Source organism: Balaenoptera borealis, assembly GCF_965194805.1.
Source record: "Balaenoptera borealis genome assembly, chromosome: 17".
Classification (NCBI taxonomy): Eukaryota; Metazoa; Chordata; class Mammalia; order Artiodactyla; family Balaenopteridae; genus Balaenoptera; species Balaenoptera borealis.
In genome coordinates, this window is record NC_138876.1 from 15156832 (window position 1) to 15176737 (window position 19906).

Sequence of the window (19906 nt, forward strand, 5' to 3'; positions counted from 1 at the left end):
GCATTGGCAGGCGGATTCTTAACCACTGTGCCACCAGGGAAGTTCCTCCTTCAGATATTTGACAATTTTCTCCCTTACATTTTCAAAACTACTTTATCTTCTTTAACTCTCTTGCACCTCCTGACCTGATTCTATAATTTTGTCACTTGTCTTCTATTTTGTTATATTATCTATCATATAGATATGATAAAGTTTTTCTTGGTGTTATCTTCCAATCTTTTTGCTACATTTCTCACTTTGTCATACTTTAAATTTTCAAGTAAGATTTTTTTGTTTTCTGTTTTTATTTTAATTGTTTTCCATTTAAAAAATTTTTTGGCTGCACCGCGTGGCATGTGGGATCTTAGTTCCCTGACCAGGACTCAAACCGGCGCCCCCTGCATTGGAAGCTTGGAGTCTTAACCACTGGACTGCCAGGGAAGTCCCTTTTGTTTTCTGAATGTTCCTACTTTTATAGACTCCTATCTTTCCATAGATGCAGTATCGCTTCTTATTTTGCAAAGATGTTAATGTTATACATTTTCAAAAGTTTTATTTTGCTCCCCATGTCCTGAGTTCCTTTTTGTTTGTTTGTTTTTTTAAGACTATTTTGGTTCTGTCTTTCCATCTTGAAGGCTTTCTTCAGCTGACTAGTAAATTTAGGCTCTTAGCTCATATTTTGTCTTTAAGAATGAGACATCAAAAAGCTAGAAACTGTGACTGGCAGAACTGGTTAATTGGTGGCCTGGTTACTTACAGGGTGGCCTGGCTGTGCTCTTTTATTGGGTTCTCAGAGAGGAATCCTCCAATACTATGGTTAACAGAATGCTGTTGAGGCAGAGCAGGAGAGTGATAAGGGATCCATGAGTCAGTCTGTGGCATTCACTTAATCTCCTTGTTTGGGGTGTGCTTCCCTTGCCCTCAGGTGCTCCTGGAGCCCCCAAGCCTAGTGTCTCTCCACTAGTAAACTTCTAGATTTCTCCTGGGGTGAGGGAGTGGCAATCTCCCAGCTGCATGGGATCTGGGTTTATTAACTGCTCCATTAAAAATTTTCACCTGGGGCTTCCCTGGTGGCGCAGTGGTTGAGAATCTGCCTGCCAATGCAGGGCACACGGGTTCAAGCCCTGGTCTGGGAAGATCCCACATGTCGCGGAGCAACTAAGCCCATGAGCCACAACTACTGAGCCTGCGCGACTGGAGCCTGTGCTCCGCAACAAGAGAGGCCGCGATAGTGAGAGGCCTGCGCACCGCGGTGAAGAGAGTGGCCCCCGCTTGCCACAACTAGAGAAAGCCCTCGCACAGAAACGAAGACCCAACACAGCCAATAAATAAATAAATAAATAAATAATAAAAGTGTTTAAAAAAAAAAAAAACCCTTTCTTGTGCTATTATAAAAAAAAAAAAAAATTTTCACCTGGATCTTCTGTTTTCAGCTCAACTATATCTCTACCTTCAGAGGTACCTGGTGCCTCCAATTCCTATACTTTTTTGAGGCTGTTACTAAAATGAAGCTTCTAGGTTGTTCCATTCCAGTTTACTTTCCACCTCCCTCTGATCAGTCAGGTTAGTTACCACTCCTCTACCTGCTTCCTGCTTGTATTACTGTGTTGATGTCATCTATTCTCCCATTAACTCTGTGCTTTTTTCACCCACTTACAGTCAACACATCGTTTCTGATGAGTACTATCTTGTCCTTAATTTGCTTGATTTTGCTGCTGTATTTGAAACTCTAGACCACTCATTCTAGAAACTTTATCATCCTTTGGCTTCTGTGGCCACCTGTTTTTTGTTTTCCTTTTGCCACATCATCTTACCTTCTTCTCTTGGTTCTTTCTTCTTCCACTGCTTATCCCTTAACTGTTGTTGTTTCCCAGGTCTCTGTCCTCTTACATTTTCATTTACACATTTTCTATCCAGTGCATGGATGTAACCACTTCCTTAATGCTGTTGATTCCCAAATCTATATCTGTTGCCCCAGACCCACATAAAGCTCAGAAACAAGACAAAGGAAACAAGGACCCTGTTTCCCTATATCTTAATCCCAAGGAAAAACAAACACCCTGGAGCCAAAACAGGCGTCCTTTTAGATAAAGAAAATAGAAGGAGTGAAGGGAGGCATTCAATGTAAGAAACAAAGTAGGAGCTGTACTAGTCATATGATATGGGAGCTTTTGCCTAAATCACAGTGACTGAACACACAAAAAAGTTTATTTATCTGTCACACAAAATCTGCTATGGATTGGGGCAACTCTCCAGGGCAGCTGTCCTCCTATATTGGCTCACTACTTCCCGCCTCTTCAATTTCATGGAACTTCCATTTCAATACATGTTGTGAATCTCACCATGCTAGGAGAGGACAGAGCTGCACAGCTGAGCACAGGCAATTAAGTGCCTGCATCTGGAGGTGAAAATGTGCCAGTCAGGTTTCCACCCATTGGTCAAAGCAAGTCACATGGCCACCTCCAACTTCAAGGGGACAAGGAAGAGCAATCCTCTCACACCCTGAGAATCGATTCTGTTGAACAGTAGTAACTGACAGCAGTGAAAATATTTGGTCTAAAATAGAAAATTTGGCCTTAAACAAAATATCTTTTTATTTTTATACTTCCAGTCCTAGCTTGGTGGCTGGTACAGAGGGGGGAGGAGTCAATATTATTTGAATTTAGGTATGTGTTAGAAGATGATTTAATAAGTCTACTTGAAAAGGTGTTCAAAAAAGTCTGAGTTGATGCCTTATTTTCCTTCAAAAACAGGAACATTCAAGAATCTTTCCGCTGATCTTGCTGCTGGGCTTAAAGTTGGAGTAATTTTTCAAAAATAGTTCTTGGGGCATCTAAATACTTGGAAGCCTCATTAAGAATTCAAGTTTAAAGTCTGAGGAGAAGGCATTTCATAGCCCTGTTGTTTACATTTACCTTGGTCAACATCCCTACCCAGCCTCAAACACAACAGGCAATCTGGAAGGGGGAAAAGTTACAAAATATTGCCGAGTCAGGTAGGGGTGTGTGTGTGTGTGTGTGTGTGTGTGTGTGTGTGTGTGTGTGTGTGTGTGTGTGTGTGTTTGTGTGTGTGTTGATATGAATGGGTATTATGTGTGCATATGCACTTCTCATGTTGTGTGGACAGTCATAGTTGTGTTGCCTATAGGTATACTTATGGACAGATAAATATGAACCTCTTGGAGTATGAAATTAACACATGAGTTCTGAGCTCCAGTTGATAGCCTATCTCTTACATTTTCCATCCTGCTTCCATGAGATACTCCTTCTTGCCCTGTGATGGACACTTTTCAACATATAGATTAAATTGTTAAAGATTAAGTACCAAAATGAGGTGGTGATGAGAGGCAGTAATAAATGACTGCTGTAGAGGAATGCAAAGGATCCAAAAGAGAGACTGTCTGTTCAGGATTTACTTAGGATTTTCCAGGTGTTTTTCATACCAAAAGTGTTCTGTAGTTCCTCTCTTTAAAGCTTTCTATTTGTTTAAATTATCAATATATACACTTATCATAAAAAATTCAAGCAACAGAGACAAGGGCAAAGAAGAAAGTTAACAAAATCATCCAATATCCCAAGAATAATGATGACCAGTATCAGGCGAACATCGTTCTGGGTGTTTCTAATGTTAGGAACAGAGAGGAGGACAATAAAAATCATTGTCCTCTGGTTTTCCTCCTACTTTGCTGGCTCCTCTGCCTCTTCCAGTGTCTCAGGGGTGAAGAGTCCCAGGGTCAGCCCCACATTCTCATCTCCATCTTTACTTTACCCACTGGAAATCTGGCCAGGTCTACAGCTTTCAATGATACCTAGATGCTGATGGCTCTCAAATTTATATCTCCAGCCTTGTCCTTTGGAAGCCAAACAGCTAGACTGCAGGGAGTTGGAGAGTGAAGAAACATTGAGAAAATAGAGATCCAGTTGGATTCTCTTTCTTTTAGCTCTGAAGTTATATGAGCCTCCGATACTTGTAGATACACTGATACTGCTAACACTAATTTTTAAATCTTAATGCCTTCTAATACTACCTATCATTTTTTGACCACCTACTACATGTTAGGTATTGTGCCATGTGTTTCACATATATTAACTCATCTTATGCTCATGACTCTGTGAGGTGGTATTTTAAGAAATAACAAGAAACCCCCAAACCAAAACTTCGCATCATAGACAACTTGTCTGAACTGAAACAGCTAGTAGGTATTAGAGTTAGGATGTAAAGTCAGGGGACCCATGCTCTTTCTGGTATGCTACACTGCCTCCATTTGCATTGCAATATAAATTTTAGTATCAGTTTGACCATTTCACACACACACATACAGAGACACAAACCAAGTTCGGATTTTGATTGGGATTGCACTGAATTTATAGATTAATTTGGGGAGAACTGTCATCTTATATCAATGCTATTGACTGTTCCAAACGTGAATTGGTCTTTTCCTCCCTTTATTTAAGTCTTCTTTAATTTTCCTAGTAAGATTTTGTGGTTTTCATCGTGAAGCAGCAATCGATTCACCACAACCCCAATGAGGCAGGGGACTTCCGGGGGTCAGAATACTAAGACTTGATGGATAGGAAGTATAATAAGGGAACTGCAAAAATGTGGGCAGAAAAAAATGATTAAAGGTCCCACCAAGTAAAGCAACAATTTCAAGAATTTTAAAGTGGACAGCAATAGCGGGGTGTATAACGTATTGTAAGATGCAGACAGCAAATGGCCTTATGCCCTGCCAGCAATAGGGATGCCAGGAACTCTGGAGAGTATGTGCATAATGTAACCTACTGTGGACTGTTGATTCAGCACCAACTTTTCATGAGGAGGAGACTGTGACTGTTAACTGAGGCATGATGGTTGTCACCTTTAAAAGTGAAGAGCAGGTTAGGCTGAACCCAGGCCAGGATTGCCTTCTGGGCCCTCCTCTCCCTCTTCCATTTCTGTAACCTTCTCCAACCTGCTGGCACTACCTCCTCGGCACCCTCCCATTTCCTCACAACCTCCCTCTTGCCACCCACAGTTAGACCTGCCTTATCCTATACTTCTCCATAGCTCCATACGTGGATCCCCCCAACCCTCCCCGCTCCCCATCTCCTCCATTTATATTTAGGGTATTCAAGTGTTCAGAGAAAGAGAGTGGATAGAGGATCCACTTAGTACACATTACATGTGTATTAAATGACAGCTAGGTAGCTATTTCTCAAATTAGGGTCCAAAGACCTAATCCTAGAGGTTTGAGAGGTCCACAGGAATTTGGATAATAATAATTTACTGAGCACTTACATGTTCCAGGAGCTGTTTGAAATACTTTACATGTATTTAGTTTCACTATAACCCTCTAAAGCAGATGCCCTTATGTCCATTTAACAGACGAGCAAACTTAGCAACACGCCCTTATCCCCATCAAAGAGATGAGCAGTCATGGAAAGGTTGAGTTATTAGCTCAAGGTTACACATCTAGTAAACGGTAGAGTGGGGACTCAAACCTAGGCAGTCTGGCTCCAGAGCTAATGACCTCAACCACTTTGCAGTGCTGTCATCTGGGGCTTGACTGGGACTAGGTGGTCCAAGATGGCCTCACGCATGTGCCTGGTAGTTAGCTGGGGCTATTGGCTGTCGCCTCCTCCTCCATGTGGCCTTTCCAGCAGGATACTCTGGACCTTTTTATGTGGCAGCCAAATTCCAAGATTGTACCATAAGTCATAGAACAGATAGGCTTTTTTTTTTTTCCAAAAACACGACATGATTATATTTTAATACAAAACACCATAGTAAATTGATGGCAATAAAATATGGTATTTCATTTGCATTGCACGATAAATGGTTAACATCCTTAGTCATAAGTGAGTTCTTAGAAACCAGTAACAAAGACATTGATATACCAAGCGAAATGAAAAAAAAAAAGAAGAAAATGAAATAACACAAGTGACTAGTAAGGATTAAGCATATATGTAGATAGGCTTATAGACCAAATTAAGATGCTTGAATCACACTGTTTATGTGGCAGCTTTAAAACATGTCCTCAAATTCTTTGACACTGTTTCCATTGAGAGGTGGAGGTCCATATCCCCTTCTCTTTTATATGGGCTGGTCTTAGTGGCTTGCTGGTAGCTAGTAGAATACAGTGGAAGTGACGCTCCATTACTTCTTAGGATAAGTCACTAAAGGCCATGAACCTGGTTCTTTTCAGACACTCGCTCTCAGGGAAGCCAGCTGCCATGTGAGAAGTCTGACATGTTGGAGGGGGTGTGTGAAGGTACTCTGGTTCACAGTCCCAGCTGAGCTTCCAGCCAGCCAACAGCCAGCCTCGAATGTCAGCCACATGAGTGTGCCATCTTGGATGTCCAGCCTAGATGAACCTTTAAACGACTGCAGCTGCAGTGACATGTGATAAGAGACACCAACAAAGAACTGCCCAAGCAAGCCCTTCCTGAATTTCTATCTATTTCCTGAATTTCTATTTCTATTTCTGCAAAATAAACTGGCTATTTAAGCCACTAAGTTTCATTTAACATGTTCACTTAAAGAGCAGCAACAGTTTGCCAACCAATTTAGAACAGAATGAGAAGCAAGGAGAAAGAAAGGAGTAGATAAACAAGCTTAGGATAGGGTATAAGCAGGGTGGAAGGACCATAGCACTTAAAACCATAGATGGCATGGTTTTAAGGACCAGAGTGGAGGGTAAGCGAGGGGTTTTGGCAGACTGAAGGGGTCTGGAATCAACATACATCTTACATACATCTGAGTGATACAGAAGCAAGTGTGTCTGGTCATAACTGTAGCTGGCCATTAGCTGGCTGAGCAGCTAGGGATTTATCTGCTTTTCTTGTGCAGAGACTACATGAGGCCATAATGGGGCTATAATGGGTATCACTAGTTGGTGGCCAATTTAGGAATGACATAGTTGTCAGTCGAGAGGTAGTATGATTCATGCCTTACTAATATTTAAAGTTTACTTGATCTATCTCCTTCTATCTGAAGTAGCACTTTCATTTGTTCCATCCTTTTTATCTATGTTCAACACATATCCATTTACTCTGCATGTAACATGTCTCATAAGCAAATTGTGTCTACATTTTTGTTTCTCTTATTTTCTATAGCAGAACTGAATATTCATAAAGCATACAGCAAACACATTACAGCAAGCTCCAAGGAACAAGCACTTAGAGCATGGCTGTGATGTCCCACTTATTGGCTAAAGCAAGTCACATGGCCGAGCCCACAGTTATGTGGGACAGGTCTACACAAGGGAGTGGATACCATAAGGCATGATTATTGGGACCACTACTGAAACAATCTAACACTAACACGTAGCTAGGAAGTGGTTGATCCAGTTATCAAATTTTCAGCAATCTGTTTCTGGAGCCCAAACACAAAACTGGTGTCCTGGAGACTGCTGGGAATTCCTACTGAAGAGCTTTTTCAAACCTCTCTTCCCAGGCCCCAGCCCAAGCCCAATGAGTCAGAATCTCTTGGAGGTAAAAGGGATATGGGGCGGGGGGGGGGGGGCGGGTGGTGGTGGTAGAAATCCCAAGAATTTAAATAACTCTGTAGAAGATTCCAACACACACTGGGAGGTGTAGGGGGTTTCAAAGACAAGAAAGTCTCTACACTCAAAGAGCTTCCATTTTCCACAGAGAAAATTCTTGTCATTATTACACCAGAGGCACTGCCCTGAAATTTAAAAATTTAAAAAATTGCTTTCCATGTTTAAGTTAGAGCAGTGGTTCTCAAATTTTGTGTGCATCAGTATTAACTGGAGAGCTTCTTAAAACGCAGATGGGGCCCAACCCCCAGTTTCTGATTCAGGAGGTCTCTGGTGGAGCACACAAATTTTCATGTCTCACAAGCTCTGCTGTCCAGGGACCACACTTTGAGAACCACTGGGTTACAGCAGTAGGAGGATTTAGTGATACCGTTCCTCCCTTGACTCGCATTTATATATTGCACTTACATTCTCATAGCACATCTACTGCATACAAGGTCTCGGGCTGGGTGCAGCAGTGGGTATGATAAGGATAGGATTTAGATCTTGATTACACTTGAGCAGATTTATTCTCTAAGTAGATCTATTCCCTAAGAAGACAGGAAGCCTAAGTGTCTTTAGACAGGTTCAGATGAAGCAGAGATCTCCTCCCTTGGCAAGAGATAAATTAAAGCTTGGAATAGCAGACCCTATGAACTGGGGCCTTGAAAGATGCCTAGGACACGTGGAAATGGTGGAGGATCGCAGAATTCTTTCCACCTCGGCACAGAGAAAAAAAACAACCAAACAAACCTGGACAACCACCTGGAAAAGGTCTGTGACATTCTTGCCTCAGGCTCCAGCGTCTCTAAGCTGCTTGCATCAGAACGGGGAAGGGGTTCTCAGTGTCAAGGTCTCAGTCTCAGACTCTTCTTGGGAAAGGGGAGAACTGGCCTAGCCCTCCCTCTGGGGCTCCCAGAGCGGGTGCCTCGGAGACCCGGTTGTCTGGCCGAAGTCTGGGTGTGCGCGACTTGGCGAAGGGCGCGGCCTGGGCGCTTCAATGTTCCAAAGCCTGAGCAGGGAGCTGTGGCCGGGCCCGTGCCGGGCGAGAGGGCCTACACGCTGGAGCATCGTTCAGAACCAGCCTCAGATTCAAGCACGGCGCTAGGGGGGGCCGGGTGGCAGCCGTACTACTCAGCCACCCGGAGGCCAACGCAAGGGGCAAGGTCCCTCTCTCTCTCCACCTTCACGCTTCAGAGAGGGTGGGGACACGCGTGCACGCTCTTTAGCCCCGAGAAAGCGCGGCCCTCAAGCCTGCACAATGCGCCTGCGCAGCCCTGCCTCACCCACCCCGCCTCTTTCCTTCGCCCCGCCCTGTTACCCCCTATATTGCCGCTAGGGGTAGCGGCGGCGGCTGTGGTCTGAGAGCGCGGCTGCTTTGAGGGCGCGGAAGCCGTACGGTGTGGGGACTAGGGCTGGCAAGAGGGTGGGAAAACCGGCGAGAGAGGAGGGCGGTGCCGGGGAAGGGCCGTGCCGGGGAAGGGCGGTGCGTGGCTGACTCATCCCTCTGGAAGATCAGACTGACAGACACAAACCCTTGCCGAACCCGCCCGCCCGCGCCGCTCCTCTTTGGTTGGGAGGCGCCCGCCCGCACCGCCCGCCCGCCTTCTCCGGGAGCGCTCTCCCGGCCCGGCCGCCTCAGAGAAAGTTTTTGTCGTCGGGAGGGACCGGAGGCGCCGCGAGCCTTTGGGAAGGGAAGGAGGACTGAAGAGGAGGCTCCAGCCGCGCGGGCCCGGCGAGTGCATGGTTCCCGGCGCCTCGGCTGCCTGTCAGGAGGACATCGGGGCGGGGTCGGGCTGAGCCCAGCTCCTTCTTCCCGCGGGCTCGCCAGAAATCGCCCTGCCGGACTGCCGCGGGGCGTTCCCGCTCCTCAGCCCGCCATGTCCCGGCTGCTGCCGCTGCTGAGGAGCCGGACCGCGCGCAGCCTGAGGCCGGGCCCGGCCGCCGCGCCCCGCCCGCCGTCCTGGTGCTGCTGCGGGCGGGGGCTGCTGGCGCTCGCGGCCCCGGGCGGCCCCCGGGAGCTGGGCACCCACCCCAAGAAGGAGCCCATGGAGGCGCTGAACACGGCGCAGGGCGCGCGCGACTTCATCTACAGCCTGCACTCCAGCGAGAGGAGCTGCCTGCTCAAGGAGCTGCACCGCTTCGAGTCCATTGCCATCGCCCAAGGTAAGGGGGGCGCGAGGGGGGCGAGCCGGGGGCGGAGGGGCGGGTGGCCAGAGCCCTCCCCTACCCCGCCTGCGCCGCGGCCGCCCGGCCGCCCCTCGGCCTGGGCCCCTTGCCGCCGGCCCCCTCGCCCGCTTGGCCTCGCGCCTGGGACGTCCGAGGGGGCGGGGGGAACTCTGCGCCTCCTGAGTGTCCCCGGGGCAGGTAGGACGGGCGCGGATCGTGCCAGGCAGCCAGGGCCAACGCTTGGCTGGTTCCTCCCCAGCCTCACAGTTGGAGCTTCAGCCCCAATTACCAACCGACGTTGATTTGATTTTGTTTAGATTTGCTGTGCCCCCCGTCCCCCAGCCCTCCTGTCCCCCTGTAGTCCTTGCTGCTTACTTGTGAACGTGCAGCCATGCCGGTGGCCTGCGGTGCGTGCTTCCAAAGCGCTACAAAGCCGAGAGGCAGGGGGAAACTTCGCTAAATGGTTATCAAAGGAAGATGTGTGAGGGTCCGAAAGAAGGGATGTTGCTTTGTTAAGGCAGACGTGTTCTCAGCGGCTTGTTTGCGTACACCTCCAGTTGGATTCATTTAAGCAGCCGAAGGAAACATTTTCCTGGGAAACTGAAAGCGTGGATCAGACCAGCAACTGCAGATACATACTTGCCAGCCCATCACAGGTTTGGTGCTGCCCAAGTTAGACTCCCGTTTTTGTTGTGCCCCCAGAGGATGAAAGAATGCAGTAGTTAAGAAGGTATTTTTCTGGAAAACTGGCTGTGCAATAAAAAGCGGACTTCTGCTCAAAAATAATTTGGAATGGTGAAAGCCAAGCTATTTTTAAGCTAACCTGTTAAAAGAGGGTATTTTTCAAACCGGTGCACCATGCTGGTATGTCAGAATTTGAGTCCAAGTGAAATAGCTAAAAAGTCAGAAAATCAGAAGGATGAAAGGGGCCAGTGATCAAATCATTCAGTATTAAGATACTTTGGCCATTTGAATACCGTGATACAGACAGAATACATTGCTGCTGTTTTATGTTATACATTCTGGTGTGTTTGAAAGGTTTTTTTTGTTTGTTTTTTTTGGGGTTTTTTTGTTGTTTGTTTGTTTTACCAACCTACACTCAAGGTTGGTAGGTACATAAGCATTCCATAGGTTCCGTAAGTTAAGAGCACATTTATTTGGAGCAAAGCATCTGATCTGCCGCAGGCACTTGAAAGTGCTTCTTTGGTCTGTGTTCAGGAATGGAGGAGAGAATTGTCTACCTCATAAGCAGGACTTTTCTACACTACTTCTTCAGAAACTTTTTGTTAGTTGTGCCTTTTAACTGCTTTTTTTTTTTCCTCCGTTCAGGGAATTGTGGACCAATTTATGGTATTGGATGATTCCAGACATTGTCTACCCACAGTGCTTCTATAGGAAAAATGTAACATCACAATCAATTCGGTTACTAAATGTAATCATGATATTACATGAAGTCATTATCAAATACTAGCATATTTGTGAGCTATGTGTGCACTCAGTGTGTGGTTTTAAAATATTCACTTCTGAAAATGTGACCCTTGGAAAACTATAAAGACATTCATGCTAGAGCATTCGTTTTAGGAATCTTTCTCCATGGGCAAGACTGTTTGAACACACATTTGGCCTTTTCTAAGTAATTTCTTGGAAATTCTGCATTAACATTGTTACAAGATTGGAGGGCCTTATTAATATGATTTTATGACAGTTCATGAAAAGCATGTCCTGTGATACAAATGGATAAATTTTGCCTCATACCTTATTATTTTAGCACATGCCAGTAAGAATGCTACATTTTCCAGTGAAAATAGAAAATGTATTTTAAAATTTAACATGGTTTTAAATATTCTGGAAAGGACCTATAAACTTCAGTCAATGGAGATCAGTTAGCGTCAATTAAACTTAATAATACATAAGTTATATGAGAGAGAAGTTGGTAATTTAAGATGTCTTTGTTCAAGATAAAGGATATAGGAAACAATGTGGTATTCAAATGCTTATTTGACTTAAAAGCTAAAGAACTTCAGAGTTTAAGTCAACTAATTTTGCCAGTGTTGATGACTAAATTATTGCTCTTTGACTCAAATGACACTTATTGATGATGATGGTTTAATTTTTAATACAGTCTTAGTGTTCCTCGTTGTTTTCAATATCAATACATATAGTTTCTATGGAGATAACTGGAATCATCACTAGTAAATTACCCTATTCATTAACCATTTAAGGTAGAGAGGATTTATTATGTTGAGAATGCATACAGCTCATTCTATTGCTGAAATCAATTTTTTCCCCAGACAAATGAAAAATTGCCATGTTTTTCTTTTATTGTTGCTTTTTGAGTGTTTTTAAATGCTCAACCCATGTATTAAATATGTGTGTACTAAGTGCACTTTCTAATGAAATAAATTATGTTAAAAGAGCTGTTTCTTACAATAGGAAATCTTATGTGTTCTTGGAAAGAGTGCTTGCATGATCTAATGAAGTGTTTTGGATTTGGTGTGGAAACATTACAGGAAAAGAAAAATCTGTGCTTTGAAATGGAAGTGGGGTCTACTGTTGAAATTTGGTATATTTGCCCTTATCTTTCTTATGTGTTTATCAGTAGGCATTTGATATAGTCTGTGACAAGATAAAGCTTTAGAATCAGTTTGTAATAGATAAGGCAGACTTTGTGAGATGTCTTGTTATAGTTAAGTAAGATATTGTGATTTTTAAATTACAAACTGATTTCCTTCCTAGTTTTAAAAAAGTTGGTGTTCTGTTCTCAAGTTATCTGCTCAACCTGCTCTCTATTCTTCCAGAAAGAGTCCATAGTCTTCTGATAGTGTGCACTGTTGGTTCATTGTTTTTACAAGTAGGACTGACAAGCTGATGTTATTACTGTTGCCTTTTAATTTTAGCTGAGCTTTTTAAGCCAAATTTGTTTTCAAGTTTTGCAGTTACTATTTCTATTTATAATTATTTTTTAAAACTTTTAGAATACTTATTTGGTTTTTGAAGGATGAGCAGTGCTCATTGCATTAGTTAGTTCTACATTGCTGTACAACAAATTACCCCAAAGCACAGTGGCTTAAAACAAACATGTATTGTCTCATGGTTTCTGAGGATCAGGAGTCCTGGGGCAGCTTAGGGGGATGTTTCTGCCTCAGGGTCTCTCGTGAAGTTGTAATCAAGCTTTCAGCTAGGGCTGCATCATTGAAGTCTTGACTGGGGCTGGAGGAACCAGTTCCAAGAAGGCTCACTCACATGGCTGTTGGCTAGAAGTCTCAATTCCTTGCTGTGTGGGCCTCTCCACAGGGCTGCCTGAGTGTTTCAAGACATGGCAGCTGTCCTCCTTCAGAATGAGTGATGAGAGAGAGACACCTAAGCTGGAAGCCACAGTCTTTTATAACCTGGTCTTAGAAGAGGTAGTCCATCCTTTTTTGCCCTCGTCATACACTGTGGGAGCATACTATACAGGCAGGGTGTGAATACCAGGAGGTGGAAATCATTGTGGGGGTCATCTTGGAGGCTGCCTTCCACGCTTATTTAGGTGTTGTAATTAATGCTCATTGGAGAATTACACAGAAAGGTAAGAGCTGGCTTTTGGGGAGGCACAATGAAAGATGTGATTTGAAAAAAGGACCTTCTTAGGGAATATTTTTGTTAAATGTGTACTTAAAGTATTTTAAAAATGAGATTCGTTTTATATATAGCAAATAAGGGATGTTTTGGGGGAACAGAGCAGTTTTTCTATTAATGTTAGATCTTAATCAGCTTGCATTTTTTTTCTGTTTCTCTGTGTAAGTGATAACTGTATATGTTTAAAAAAATTTTTTTTAGAAATTTTTTTTACCATTTATCTACATCCATATAGATACACCATATAATTCTAAATTTAATCTTGTAGTTCCCCACCGTTGTGATTATTTACTTAAGGTAGCATGAGGAGTTTTGTTTTGAGAACTTGCCGTATAGCATACTCAGAATACATAGAAACAAAGATGATTTTTTGTGGAGTTCCAGTCCACTAGGGATCTTGGACTCTTAACAAGAGTATCCGCATTTTTCTCAGCTCTTTGTATAGGATTATGTAAGAAAGTGGCAGTGCTGTTAAGCTATTAGCCTCTAGATGAATTGGAGATAATCTTGGCTTTTGCTCAAAGAGAATAAGAAAGAGGGCAAGAAAACATTTCATACTCCAAATTAAGATTTGTGAATAAAGATATTTAGGTGCCTTAGTTGAAACAGTAAAAGAGGAATAAAGGAATAACTAGACCTGCAAGAGGAGAAGAACAGGATGAGGATATGAAATGTGGATTGAGTCAGGAAGAGTGAGTGATCTCTAATAAGCTGAGAGCTTCTATATCCTGGCCCTGGATAAGTAAATGAAGCTTTGTTACAATCAGTTATTTTACCAATATGGAAAGAACCTAATTATAGCAGTATATTCCAGCAAGCTTAATTACGATACTTTAGAGTTAATGGGAATGTTGGAGTAGCACTGTAACTAGAGATTACTGCCTAGAAAACAGATCATATAAATAGGAATTTTTTCTTCCATTACAAAATGGATATATTCTATTTAACAATCTTTAATCATCATTTAACATGTAACTTGAGGTCCAGAGTTATTTGTGACATAAAACAATGACCGTTCCATTATTTCTCATGATTTTGTGGATCAGGAATATAGGCAGGGCTCAGCTGGGTGATTCGTCTCTTTCACATGGTATCTATGGGGGTCACTCGGTAAACGGCTGGCAGATGAGCTGGTCACAGAGTCCAAGATGGCTTCACTCACTTGTCTGGCACTTTGTTGGACATGGCTGGAAGGCTGGGTTCAACTAGAACTATTGACCAGAGTAGATGCATGTGATCTCACCAGTATGACAGTCTTAAAATGGTCAGGACTTCCAGAGAAAATGTTCCAAGAGAGCTAAGTAGAAGCTGTAAGACTTTGTTATCAGTTTCCCATTGTTGCTGTAACAAATTGCCACAAATATAGTGGCTTAAAAGAACACAAATTTATTCTCTTAGAGTTCTGGAAGTCTGAGGTCCAAAATTAGACTTAAGGGGCTAAAATAAAAGTGTTAGCAATGCTCTGTCCTTCTGGAGGCTCTAGGGGAGAATCCGGTCCTTGTTTCTTCCAGCTTTTGGTATTCCTTGGTTCTTGCTCACATTAATCTCTGCTTCGGTTGTCACATCATTGACCTTTTTGCCTGTCTTTTATAAGGACCCTCGTGATTACATTTAGGGCCCACCTGGATAGTTCAGGATAATCTTTCTCAAAATCCTTAACTTAATCACATCTGCAAACTCTCCTTTGCCATATGAGGTGATGTAGTCACAGGTAGGAGGATTAGGATGGGGACATATGGGGAGGGGTATTATTCAACCTACCACAGTTTATGACCTAGCCTTGGAAGTCCCAGAATGTCATTTCTGCTGCATGCTATTGGTCAAACAAGTCACTAAGACCAGTCTAGACTCAAGGGAAGGGAAATTAGGAGGAGATATTCTATGTAGGTAACCATAACTAATAATTGTAGTTTGTTCCTTTATATCAGTTCCTTTATATCCGTTATAACATTTAAAAATTAATCGTTTCTGTTGGAAATCTTGTATTACATCTTTCTTTATTAATGCATACCAGTAACATATTAGTTTTTGTTTGTGTGCCTTAAGACTTTTGACCATTCGTTCTTGTACTGAGTGCCAGTATAGTGATAGTGATTCGTTTGATTGATAGATATGTGTAGAGACAGAGGGAGACAGAGATGTATAGGACTCTTTCCTCTGTATCAGGATATCTTAGCCTTGGCGGTATTGACGTTGGGGCTGGTAATTCTTGTTGTGGGGCTGTCCTCCACATAGGATATTTAGCAGCATCCCTGTCTTCTAGCCACTAGATGCCAGTAGCACCCTCCCACCCTCCTCACCCCAAGTTTTGTGTCCCAAAAATGTCTCTAGACATTGCCAAATATTCCCTGGAGGAGACACTGGGTGGGAGGAAAGGGAGGAATTTAGCAAAACCAATCTGCTTGAGGGCCATCGCTTTATATGAAATGCTATATCAGACTCTTCACCTCATTATCAAATAAACGAGCTTTGTGATAACTCTTTTCCTTGATTGTGATGCCCTTTCACTTCTAAGTTCTTAACTAAATTCTAAATATTAGACCCTTAGAAAACAGGGCTTTCAGATAAGTCAAACACTGCCATAGTTGAATTCACCAGTAATTTGCTGGTGTTCCTCTCAATAGTCACTGTTTTCTTACTTTTTATAGCAGTTGTGACAAGCAAATTTTTATAAAGATGTTTGTAGATAGGAAAATTGCAATAATATAAAGTCTGCAACTTTATAGGGTCATCCAAAGGGTCAGGCAGAAATAAAGATAATGGATAATCTTGAATGTTGGGAATGATCTGATATTGAACCACTATCAGTGGCGACTGTTTTAGTTTTTCTAAAAATAGTGATGAATTTGTATAACTATACTCTCAGCTGGTTTTCTCTGGCACGAGAGAATATAAAGCTAACTGGAACAAATAGGGACTAAATTCCTGAGTGCAGATTTTATTAGCATCTTGCTCGTCAGCTGAATTAATTAGTATGTAAGATTCTAGCCTTGTCTTTGACTCATAGGTTTATGCTTTAAGTGAATGAAAACAACAACATGAAAGCAAGTAGTTATTTGTTAAAATATAATAACGTGGTTACCTCAAACCATCTGGTAAATGACTCTTCTAGACAAAGGACCTTGCAGGTAACAAAACGTCATTCCTCTTTTTTTTTTTTTGAATTTTATTTCATTTTTTTTATACAGCAGGTTCTTATTAGTTATCCATTTTATACATATCAGTGTATACATGTCAATCCCAATCTCCCAATTCATCCCACCCCCACCCCCACCCCCGCTTTCCCCCCTTGGTGTCCATACGTTTGTTCTCTATCTCTGTGTCTCTATTTCTGCCTTGCAAACCGGTTGCTCTGTACAAAACATCATTCCTCTTAACCTCTGAAACGTTTACTTTGACTGTGTTTGATGGCAACATATTTGAACATACTGCTTTTTTCTCTGCCTTAGTAAAAGTATAACGAGCACGGTTTTGCTTGTACCAGATGTCCGAGTCCTTGTATACTGTATTTTAATACGATGATTTTCTTTGGGGCTACTTAACTTCTATTTGTAGAGATAATAGTCATCACACCAGATGCCCCCAGAACGCTGTGCTGTTTCCGTTGGCATGCTTTCAGACCGTGTCATAGTGCTGGCGAGGTGTGTCGGATTTGTTCTGCCCCTGCCCCAATCCATCCCCAGTGCCCTCGGACCGCTCTGCTCTATCCTCATTCATCCCTTGTGGTAAACTTTGCTGCTGTGGAAGGAGGTCTGCTTCTCGGGCGTCTCTGTTGTTGTTTCTAATGTCTGCTCTTTGTCACTCTTCCATGGTGGTTTTTTTTTTTTTTCTTCCAGTATCTCTTTCTCTCTTCACCCTTATGCTATTCAGTAGGGTTTAATCTTGATAGACATTTCAGGGTCACAGACCACTACTCTCCTGTCTCTCCAGCTAGCCAGTTACACCTATCACATTGCTATGGACCTCTGACTCTTCAGATCTCACACTGAAGATCTTGTATTTCTGCTAATGTTACGATTATGGCCGTTCAAAGGATTGTTGTTGTAAATACCTGAAAGGCACTTAGGTTCAGAGAAGTTTAGGCTAGAATGGTGTTCTTTATTACTTGGTTTAGTTTAGATTTTCTGTCTTTTTTCTGAGTTTTAGGGTAGACTATTTAGGGCATTGGGTTATTAAAACATTTGTAATTTTAAAAATAGCATGATATTTTGTAATATAACTTCTGAATTTCTGTTGTATAATGGTTCTTATATTTTATAGAAGACATCCCACTGCTACCACTATTGCTGCTGCCAACACCATTTTCATTACCATTACTTAGCAGTTATTGAATGTTTGCTACAGACATACTGAGCTAATTAAGTGAGTTTTCATATAATTATTCTGTTCACTTCTGTTGGAGAGAGAAGGAATTATCTCTATTCTATGGATTAAGATGCTGAGGCTAAGAGGAGCTTGCCCAAGATCCTAAAACCTCTGTGGCAGAGTAGAGTTTTTAGCTTAGCTTTGTTTGACTTTAGAATCCCTGTTCTTATTATTGCACCTTTCTGTAGATATTCATACCTGGAATTTTTTTAACATGTGCTGGGAAAAAAGGTAACAACTCAAATGCTCAATAAAAGTCACATGTGCTGGTAGTATATCTTAGTCTATCTTTTATATGTTTGCATAATATACACATTCAATACAAAAGCAAATATAGCATTGTTACTTTTAAAATAAGGGAAATCAAAGTAAAATCAGTGTGCAAAAAAGTTTATAAATTGTGGGGGGATTTTGAAAAAGTCAGAAAACTAGTATTTGGGACTTCCAACTGTTATAAATCTTTAACTTTCTAACCGTCATTCTAACTTTCCTTTAGATTTTTAAATGAGTTAAAAAAAATCTAACATGCTATTCATAGAAGACCTTTCTAAACTTAGAAAATTTATTTGTGTAACAAATATATGTTACTCTCCCTACCATAATAGACTCGGTACTGGACACTGGAGGCATGTCAGAGAATTAATTCAGGGAAATACTCTCATGAAACCTACATTTTTGAGAGAGGAAAGATAAGAGCAATAAAGTAAACAATAAAATAATTATAGATAGTGTGTGCTATTAGAAGAATAAATAGAAGGACATTTACTTTACTTAAAGTGATCTGGGAAGGCCTCTGTTTAGGTAATATTTAAGCTGAAAATAAAGGATTGAGACGAAGCCATTCATTCAGACAGATGGAGAAAGAGCATTCTCAGAAGGAAAAGCAAATACCAAGACCCTGAGATAGGAAGGGACTTCACATAGTGTAGAAATTGAAAGGAGGCAAATATGAGTGAAACTTAATGAACAAAGGGTAGAGTAGAATGGGATGAGATGTAGGTAGGCAGAAGCCAGATTAGCCAGGACCTTTCTGGGTAAACCATATGAAGGCCATTCAAGCATTTAAGCATTAGTGAAATGGTATTTCAAGAGCCCTCTGACTGCTATTGGAGAACAAATTGGAGGGTGCAAATGTGTAAGCTGGGAGACCACTTAAGAAGCTGTTACAGTAGTCTAGGCTAGCAATGATGGTGGCTGGGACTAGGTGGCCATAGAGATGAAGAGGAGGAGATGGAGTCAAGATATACTTGTGAGAGTGAACTGATGGGACTTGCTGATGGGTTAGAAAGGGTCAGATAACTAAGGGAAAGGAAATAGTAAGTGATGACTTAGGTTTCTGACTATAGTGACTGAGTAAAAAGTGTTATTATTAACTGTGAGGGAGAAGACTGGGGAAAGAATAGATTTGGGGGTGTGGAACTTGAAGTGTTAATTTTGGACATGTCAAATTTTAGATACCTTTGTGAATATAAATGGAGATGTCAAGTAAGTAGGTATGTGTGTTTATGCATGTGTGTGTATTTATACACTTAAATCTGGAGCTCATAGAAGTTTAGGCTGAAGATGTAAGTGTGGGTGTCAACAGCTGTATATAGATGGAGAGGAAGATCCAGGACAGAACTCTGAAAAGCACCAATGTTTATTGGAAGGGAAGATGAAGAAGGATTAGAACTAGAGGGAGACTGAGGAGTGTCTACAAAGTCAGGAAAAATAACAAGAATAGTGTATTCCAGAAGCTAAGTGAAGAAGGCAGCATTTCAAGAAAGAGGGAATGATCTGATGCTTTAGATGGTTCAAATAAGAGGAAGACTGGCGAGGTGGGAGGGTGGAGTAAAGAAGGTCTATTGGATATAATAACGCAAAAGAGAGTGATGTCTTTGTCAAGAATTATGTGGGGAGAAGCCAGATTTTAGTTGGCTGAGGAGGGAGTATCAATAAGGAAGGATTCAACTCTTTAAAGGGAACTTTGGATATGGAGGGCAGGAGGTGTTGGGAAGTAGCTTGAGTACTACTAAGGTTCCCTCTTTCCTCATCAGTCAGAAGTCTGAACTTATTTTAAATATATGTTACTAGTTTACTCATTTTTTACAGAGTCCTGTGTAGAATTCTAGTTTATCAGAGAAAAATGTAATATCACAGGTAAGCAAATTATACCTCTTTTTAGCAGTATTGTGTAGAAAATATACAGGCCATTTAGCAAGTAATGTCTTTTCATTTTCTTTAGTAAGAAGCTTAGAGAAATCAAGAAGATGATTT

The 19906-nt window shown here is 42.0% G+C and overlaps 1 protein-coding gene and 1 long non-coding RNA gene across 4 annotated transcripts in view; one reads left to right on the forward strand and one right to left on the reverse strand.

Annotated features, from left to right (window-relative positions):
* Window positions 1–292: 292 nt before the first annotated feature.
* On the reverse strand, window positions 293–8787 carry LOC309614586. Its single transcript, XR_014236302.1, has 2 exons — window positions 1394–8787; window positions 293–1035 (listed from the first exon to the last, which is right to left on the reverse strand). It is a non-coding gene; the product is annotated as an uncharacterized lncRNA (long non-coding RNA).
* Window positions 8788–8947: 160 nt separating this feature from the next.
* TMEM65 (transmembrane protein 65) overlaps window positions 8948–19906 on the forward strand; it is a 56422-nt gene continuing 45463 nt past the window's right edge. The window contains exon 1 of one of the 3 annotated variants that reach the window (XM_082363155.1): window positions 8948–9664. In XM_082363155.1, the coding sequence (XP_082219281.1) occupies window positions 9379–9664 (286 nt within the window). In that variant the 5' untranslated portion in view covers window positions 8948–9378. The remainder of the gene's footprint in view (window positions 9665–19906) is intronic. The other 2 variants (XM_082363153.1, XM_082363154.1) reach the window with 2 other exon arrangements.